The 8,609-nt window shown below is 49.7% G+C and overlaps 1 protein-coding gene and 1 long non-coding RNA gene across 4 annotated transcripts in view; both read right to left on the bottom strand.

Annotated features, from left to right (window-relative positions):
* The window catches only part of CREB3L2 (cAMP responsive element binding protein 3 like 2), a 101,211-nt gene that overhangs the window by 13,082 nt on the left and 79,520 nt on the right, over positions 1 to 8,609 (bottom strand). For all 3 annotated transcript variants that reach the window (XM_006910489.3, XM_015588355.2, XM_015588354.2), the window contains exons 6-8: positions 7,565 to 7,711; positions 6,502 to 6,560; positions 5,547 to 5,615 (exon numbers count right to left, since the gene is read on the bottom strand). In XM_006910489.3, coding sequence (XP_006910551.1) covers positions 5,547 to 5,615; positions 6,502 to 6,560; positions 7,565 to 7,711 — 275 coding nt within the window. The remainder of the gene's footprint in view (positions 1 to 5,546; positions 5,616 to 6,501; positions 6,561 to 7,564; positions 7,712 to 8,609) is intronic.
* LOC112478697 lies at positions 3,535 to 5,534 on the bottom strand. The gene is made up of 2 exons (XR_003045942.1): positions 4,530 to 5,534; positions 3,535 to 3,831 (listed from the first exon to the last, which is right to left on the bottom strand). It is a non-coding gene; the product is annotated as an uncharacterized LOC112478697 (long non-coding RNA).

Here is an 8,609-nt window from a genome sequence, read left to right as displayed (position 1 = left end):
GTGGTGGGATACAAACAAAGTTAACTAAAACTGAGGGGTTCCGAACACAGCGTAACAGTGTCTAAGGAGACTCAGGAACTTTCTCAAGGACTTTTAAATACTGAAGTGTGACACATACAAATGACAATCACATCCCACTAAAATCCTAAACTTTGAATAAGTATTCATTTATTTATGATCTTTTACATAGGTTGCAAGGGTTGTTCATGGGGCTCTAGCTTAAATGAAAAAGAAAAAAAAAAAAAGTATAGATTGTTGCCTTTCTCTTTCTGTGTAAGTGCTACAATACAAGAGGTTTGTTTTGCAGGGGCCAGAGGGCACTTCTGACATACTCAATTACCTACGCGCCCAGAACACAAAAACGGAGTCCTAGAATGTTTTCTGGGGCTGCGGAATTTCTAATTTTATTATCACTAAATTATACTAAAATACCTTTCTAACCTCTCTGGGGAACTTAAGTCTAATACCCAAAGATCCTTTGGAGTCTGAAATATTTTCGCCTGAAAAGGAAGCTTATAGTCTTCATTCAACTAGAAGTTAGAGATAATGGAGAAATTAAAGGCGAATCAAACCAAGATAAAGATCTATAGAGGAGTAACTTAGGGTCATGTCAGTGCTTAAATGACCTCTGTGTAGAGCAGGCGTGTGGGCCAGTCTAAGGAGAAGAGGAGAATTCACACCGAAAAGACCTGGATTGGTGCGAATGACCCAGATGTGTGGCTAAAACAAGCAAACAGGAGAGCACAGTGGGCTTAGCTGGACAGACCTCTACCAGGAGCTGCACGTAGATTTTAAAGAACATGAAAAGTATAGTTAGATGGAGGGAAGGAATATAGCTAGGAGGAAGGTCACAAAGGAAAATGAAGAAATCCTTATTTCTGACGGCACTGGGGACACGTGTCAGGCCAGGCAGATCCTTATTCCCACGAGGTCTGAGCAAAGGGTATAAATGAGGCCCACACGCCGCACATCTTCTCTGCCCCCAGCAAACCCCAAGGCAGGCAAACTCTGCCCACAGGTGCCCCACCCCTGCTCCCACAATCGCCCTCCAAGGCCGGGTTCAAATTTAGCATTCTTGGACTCCCCAGGGTCCCCTGCCAGAAAGCGGTAGCACAGACAGATCTACTCCTGACCACGGCCTGCTCCCCTCCCCTCTCCATCCCCGGCTCTGCCCCACACCAGCGCGGGGAGACAGTCCTCTTCGGGTCTTGTACCGCTGCGGGTTTTACTGACTGTGCCATCGCTGCGAGGCCCTGACTGCTCTTTCCGTGGGTCACGACGTGGGCTGTTTGTGAGATGAGGTCACATATCCGCCTGAGCAAAAAGCAGGTTCATTTGCCGCTTGCTACAAAAGCATGGATGCCCCCAGCTCAGGGCTCCTTCGCTGTGACACACACCCACAGAGAGCACAGCATCCCCCCAGACGCACCGTGGAACGTGGGGGCAAGGAGAGCCGACGCAAACACGCCAGCGCTCATGCTGCTTGCTGCGCTGTGAGCGAGCGAGCCCCTCGTCTCTGACCCAGGAATCTGACTTCTGTACATCGGCTCAAATGGAATCCCAGGTCGTACACTCTATGAAGGATTTTAGGCAAACACCTGCCCAGATTCATGCTCCATGCTCGGCCTTCACAAAGAGCTGTCTCTGGCTGCCCCGTCAGCCCCGGGGGTGGCCGTCTGGTGGCCTGGTCTACCCTTCGGAAAACGGATTCGGGGTGGAGATCCGCACAGGCCCTGGGAATGGACTAGGACCCTTTGGGTGGGGAACTGAAGGATCAGGGGTACCAAGGCCTGGTCTGCAGGGCTAGAGTGAGAGCTCCGGACAGACACACCCTCTTGGTCCTGCCGATCACTCTCCCTGTGGAGAGGGGTGTGGCTGGAGGACAGCCAAAGCAGCGTCCTCTGAAACATGGGATGGAAAGCGAGGCCCCTTGTGCAGGCATAAAGTCGGCCCTAGGCCAGGGAAGGGCAGTCAGTGGTCTTCAAAGGGACACAGAAGAGGGTCAAGGTAAGGACAGCTTTAAAAATTAAGTGTCTGAGTTCTCATCCCCATTCTACCTCTAGATGTTTGGATGACCTTGACTTCGCTGGGCCTCAGTTTCCCAGTGATTCAAGTTAAATAAGATGCTCTCTAAAGTGCACTTCAAGTCTAAGCACCTGTGATTCCAGAAACCAGGGCTCGAGGTTGGGGCCTCACAGCAAAACAAAAAAATGAACGGAGCAAACCGAGCCACAAACACCTAACGCGGCCGCGCTGGGCAGTGTGCGCGCATCGCTTACTCGTTCGGAAGAAAAGACTATGAAGGGGAAAGATGGGGTTCCTCAGGAGAGGCCAGGGGAGGGCCGGAGGCGAGTGATAAGCACGGGACAGCCAGGAGGTCCACGGGCGGCCCCCAGCCCCGCCGGCACTCCGGAAGTGAAAATGTATTTCCCGACTGAGCACAGAAAGGGGGCCCCCGGGAAACCATCTCTCTCATCTCACACGTTTCCTGCAATTAGGGGATCACCTCGGCAGAGGAACCGAGAAGGTGCTTTCTCAGTGTCAGCTCTGCCCCCTGCGGCTCCCGGCAGAGGGTTCTGCACCTCCTCTCCTGGCCCCATGCTCTTCCAGTTCTCTGAGCTCAGCTGAAAGGGTCTTGTCACCTAGACACCACGAATATGCTAGGTGGCTGCTGCTGAGGGCAGAATAAACCGAAAGATCTGGGATGGCTCTAGTCCGAGCCCTCACTTTCGGCTGGATGGAAAAGTCCCATGTGGGCACAGAAATAGTCACACGGGAAGAGGTACGATTGTCCTTTAATTTGATCAATGCTGAAATACCCACTCGCCTTTCCCGCCACGTCGTGCCCTGTGACACGATGGCGCCCGGGGTGTCCCATCCCACTTCTGGTGACTCAGGATCCTGTTTCCTTATAGCAGTCCCTTCTACCTCTGTCCGGCTACCTCCAAAGGACGATGACACGAGAGGCATGAGCAGGAACACAAATACAGGTGCGGCTCGTTAGGCCCGGCCCTGTACTTAGTTCAAACACGCGGTCACTTACACGATGTGACATAAACAAGAGCTCCAAAGGTCTCCCCTTACCACACGCCCTGAACACCAACTCCTCGTGACTGGTTTAGGGCAGGAGACTGCCCAGGTTGACATCGCAGTCGCTTTGGCTGGTGTCCTCGGCGCAGGGGGCCTTGGCAGGGAGCACAAGAAAACCGGGGAAGAAGCTGGAAGGGGCGCGGGCGCGGGCCGGGCCGGGCCCTCCTCTGTGGCGACCGGAGCAGCTCCGCTTTTATTTCTTGACCTCTTGAGCCAAAACACGTTAAAAGCTGCCGGACTTAGAAATTATAGACCTCAGAGTTCCCCGATAAGATAATCGACAGGACAATTGCAGATCAATCCGTCGTCAGCCATTACCGCCAGGAAAGTTTTGTGCCCTAGGAGAGGTAAGTTTTACAGAGGGAGAAGAAATGGGAGGACACACACGGGGCCTCTGGAGGGACCACAGCAGAGGCCCCTGACAGCCAGGCACAGAGCAGAGACCAGTATCATGAGGGGGCTGTTTATTTCCATGGTGATCCCAGTCGGTTCAATGGCGTAAAGTAAAGACATACGGAAAATCGTGACCGTCTCTCAGAGAAGGACGTGAGACAGGCTGACCCCAAGCTCAAACATGCCACTGTGTTCCCACACCTCCTACTGTGTAATTAACGTCACGTGAAAATCACTATGGCCATTATTTAAAACAATAAAAACATTTGGCAAAACGTAGATTGTTGTTCCGTGGAGTCAGATGCGCCTTGCATCAATGTTCCTCAGATGATGGCTCTTCCTCGGAATCTGAGAGGAATAAGAATTCTGTAGAACTATATTTATTGATAAAAAAAAAATATGGCCAGTGTATTTCATTAAGTGGAAAATTCCTTAATGAAAGAGTATTTCCACTAGAAACACATACGTGTAAAATATTCCAAAATGTAAACATATCTCAGGGCAAAAGGATTGTAATTTTTTTTTAATTTAAATGTATTTTCTAATTTTTTTTCTACAGTGCCATGTGTGGGTTTTGGGGGGGTAGGGGGTTAAGTTTTAAAAATATGAAACAGCATGTTCATTCAGCCTGGAAAGGAGAGGAGAGCCTTCATCACCAGCACCCACGGCTCCCTGCACAGCCGGTGCTGCGCCTCTGCTGCCCCCATGTGGCATGTAAAGACCTGACACCCAAAGCTCCTGATGACCTTGGAGAGCTTCCTCTTCTGCTTTCCCCAGTTCATGGCCTGGATGTGTCCCCCACTCATGAACACCAGTCTTCCACAGCAGAACGTGCTAGGAAGGGCGTGGCAACTCCTGTCTGCCCAGGATGCTAACGTGATGGACACGGAGTCCGGTCGGTGGGGGTCAGGACTCAGGGAACCACTTTGGCGGGAATGAACGTGGAGACAAGAAGGAACGCAGCCTCAGGAGACTAACGGCCTACGGCAGCTGTGGAACCAGAATCCTCAGGTGGTATTGGAGACGTCTCCAATATGTTTACTTACCTCTGTGGTGAGCCTAAAGAGCACCTAAGGCGGCTGCCCTTGACCTGCTCTATGAGTACACACTCGCAGAAATGCAGAGGGAAACTTCAGTGGGGTCACAGCATCCAACACTCCCCCTGATGGTAGTTTTAACTTTATGACTAGGTCAACGTGCTGTTTCAGCTACAAACCACGAAGATTTAGGAAAGGGGAGCCACATTTAATGTTCTTATCAAAGGACATGCAAACAGATTTAACCTGATCCTTTAGCATTTGCTAAATTGTGAGCAGGCATTAATAGGATGTCCAGACAAATACTTTACTCTCAAAGCGTAGGTACGCACCCCGTACACACACAAACACACACATTCTGTTTGAAACTTCTCAGTTCTTAACCCTAGACCTTAACCTCTTTCTCTTGCATATGACTGAGGGATACAGCTCAACATGGAAGCTCCAGAGTCAGATTGCCTGCATTCAATGCGGCTCTCGCAGATACTGTGTGACCTTGGGCAAATCACCTAACCTTGCTGAGTCTCAGTTACCTTCTCTTTATCATGGGGATAGTAACAGAATCACACTCAGGGGACTGTTGGAAGGTTAAATGACTTAATATCTGTAAAGTGCTGAAAACAGTGCCTGGCACGGGAAGTACTAGAGGAACTCATTAACTCACTCCTTCCTTTAGCTGCATTTCGAAATGGCTTTGACATGTCATTAATTAAATAGTTCATTAATTTTTAAAAACAGTAATTAAAAAACAAATTTCGTTTGTGATGGGACACGCATGTGCCTGTGCACACACGTGTTTGTGTGTACGTGCGTGTGTACATGTGTACACATGGTGCGCGTGCGTGCGTATGTGCGTGCGTGTGGCAGAAACAAGTGGGTGAAGAACAGCCATCCTGAGCACCCTGGTACAAGCATCCTGTCAGAGTGATCGCCCCCACTTTCCTTCCAGCTCTGGTCCTGGATCGGCCTCCCATCCCCCACCTTCCATTAGGCAGTTCGATCAGCTCCTCACGCCACAACGCTCACCTGTTGGTATTCTCCAGAACCTCAACCTTCTTCCGAAGCTCCAAGTTCTCGGTTGAACAAGACTCCACCCTGCAGAGGGGAGAGAAAAAAGAAAATTCATTTCATCAGGAGAGCAAACGCTAAGCCAGGAGCTCAGATGACAGTAAGTGGGGGTCGGAGAAAGAAGATGGGGAGTCAAGTACTCTAGGGAGGTGAAGGGAAAACCTTGGCCAACCTGAGTTGGGAAGATGAGTGAGAGACAAGAAAAAAAACAAAGAGTTGAGTACCAAAGTGCCTTGAGAATAGAAAATGAATAGGGATGATGCAAAATATAAACTTTTAGGGTGTTCCAACTTTGCTTTCTCTCGCCTCTTCCCCACCACTCTCAATGCCCACACACTTCCTCCTCTAGACCACGGGGGAGCCAAATGGTACTTAATCCATATTTTTCTAACAGCCATCTTGATATTCTAAGCTTTCCAGAAGAGCAAAAGCTGCTTTCGACTGTTTTTGTGAAGAGTCACTTGCCTATAGCATGAATTCCAGTGGACAGAAAACTGACTTTTTTCACTCCCTGACTGCTTGCTCTAGGGTGTGAGAGAGTGTGGCCGACGGGAGCCGACTCGTCAGCACTGCTCCCTTCAGCGGAGACAGAGCCTCTCCTCCGAGGAGTTGCAGGAATGGGCGAGAATGTTAATATCTGTGCTTGTTTGAAAGGAAGCCTTCAAGGACTCAAGGATCTTTGGCTGGAAACAGTGTGGTACAAACGCCTACCGAGACTGCGTATACTTTTTACTTCTTGCCTAATAAGGTTCCTCCGTGAACACCACTAGGTGGCAGGCAAAACACAGTTTATAAACTACTGGGTTTTGCTGGGAACCAGGCTGAGAACTTCATCTGCTTCTCATGGAAAGCAGATGCTTTGCGCACTATGTATATTGCCCAATAAACGTAACCAGTTTGGCAGGAGGCTTACTTTTTCTCTAAGCTGTCCATGTATTCTTTCTTCTTTCTCCTACTTTCCTGGGCAGAAATCTGAGACATAAGGGAAGAAAAAAGATTAAGTTCCAGTTATACCAGTAAACGGCAGAGGAGGCCCTTAGCACAGAAATCACGAAAGCCCCGCTTGCTTTTCAGCTGCTCCCCATTTGTTTATTCTGCTGGCTCATCTACTCATCGCGGCTACTGTCTGTCCTCCCTGGTTTCAACCAGCCTATGCTCTCACCCGCTTCCCATCAAACCAGGCCCCCCGTGGGAAGGACAGTGGGCCGGAAGTCAGAACAGAGCAGGTGGGCGGTAAACCATCGGTATGGTCTTAGAGAAATGATTTCAATTCCATGGACCTCAGCTGGTTCAACTATAATCTATAAAATAAGACAGTTGGGCTTGGTCACATATAAATTCCTGGTGGTTCTGCACACGTGTGAAGAATTATAACTAAGCTCTATTCTTCTTCCCCTCTTTGACTCCTGCCTCCTGCTCCGCCCATGCCTTAGCCCCGCCCCTGGGCCTTACCATCCCTAATTCCCACTCTAGCACCCTTAGGACTAGGAGGCTGTTAAACCCCAGTACACAGAACAATGGTCTGCAGAAATTTTTTAAATAAAAAAAATCCCCCATCGAGAAGAAAAAATTAAGAAAAGACCCAGGGTGTATCTATATTTATTTATCTATAAATGATATAAAGGCCTACTAGTGGCAAATATTGTGTACATCATAAAACAGAAATTGAAAAGGCTGAGCCTTTTTTAAAAATCGATTTAAACAAGAGTTCTAATATGTTCCTCCCACCCCTGACTGTATCATCTTGGGCACCAGGGAGCGAGCCCATCCAAACTGGGGATCCATGGACCCAGAGGACGGATGGAGGCGCTGGAGGAAGACAGGGGCAAGCGGTGACTGTGCTGCTAGTCCTGGGCCGAGTCTCGGTCCCCATCTGGGACGGGCCAGTGTTGGCCCATGGGAAGACAGGGAGGGCACATGGCCCCCTTCTGCTCACGGTCTCTGCTCACAGAAGTACCTAGACTTGAAGGGCTCACCTTATTCTTGATTTTCCTCCGGATTTTCTTCAGGGCCTTCTCCTCCGATTTGGTCAGAGGCAGCTTGGTGGGGATGGGGTAGCCCTCGGCGATCAGGGTCCGCTTCTCCTCCTCTGTCAGGACCAGGGGGCCTGACCCCTGCAGTTTCTGTGCAGACCAAGGAGCAGAAAAAGGTCAGAGAAGAAGGGCTGGGCACACTGAAGCCACGCCTCCGGAGGGGGCGAGAAGAGCCTGTTATAATATCTTGCAAAAGGCTGAGAGGAAAGGATGCCCCGGCGCTTCCGCTGAGAATCGGGTATCCTGAAGGAAAAGCAGATGGAGAAGTGGCATAACCCAAGGAAGGCAAGGGAAAGGTAAGGAAACCTCCACCTGTTATTTCCTAGAAGGCAATCCACTAGCAATCGTGCCCAAGGTAAGAGCACAGACTTCGCTTCCCACATCCCTAGAGATGCCTGGCCTTGGGGTGACGACGGGTTCCTGTGAAGCTCCGCTCTGCTCGTGGGAACGAGTTTTGTTGTTTCTGAAAATGCCGTTTTGCAAGATGCTCTCTACTCTCTAGGCGTCGCTTCCTGCCCTGCACTTACTACTCACAGGTCGGGACACCCAGGGCTGCACCTGCAGGCGCCTCCCAAGGACGGTTCTGGCTTCGGTAAAGTCCCAGACTGGCTATCAATGAAGATGACAACTGTCGCTCATCTCACTTAACCCATCACGGAATAACGCATTTCTAACTAGTCAAACAGACTGAGTCCCTAGCGTGTACTCGCTCCACGTTACATGCCATGGGGGACTCAAAAACAAACTCCAGCTCTCCAGCAGCTTATGATCAAAACTGAGACCTGACTGAACACATGAAAGGATGACAGCGATTAAATGATACCCTGCTATATTAACTCAGGGAGCACTGAAAATTTAGTCAACACTTATAGGAGCGTGAGTGATGAGGGAGGGCTCGGGATAGGAGATAAGACTTGAATTGGGCCTCTTGAAAAAAAAAAAAAAGGAGATGATTTACACGAGAGAGAAGGGCATTTTAAGCAAAAGG

This window comes from Pteropus alecto, unplaced genomic scaffold (genome assembly GCF_000325575.1).
Source record: "Pteropus alecto unplaced genomic scaffold, ASM32557v1 scaffold22, whole genome shotgun sequence".
Lineage (NCBI taxonomy): Eukaryota > Metazoa > Chordata > Mammalia > Chiroptera > Pteropodidae > Pteropus > Pteropus alecto.
This window is presented reverse-complemented; position numbering and strand designations above follow the sequence as displayed.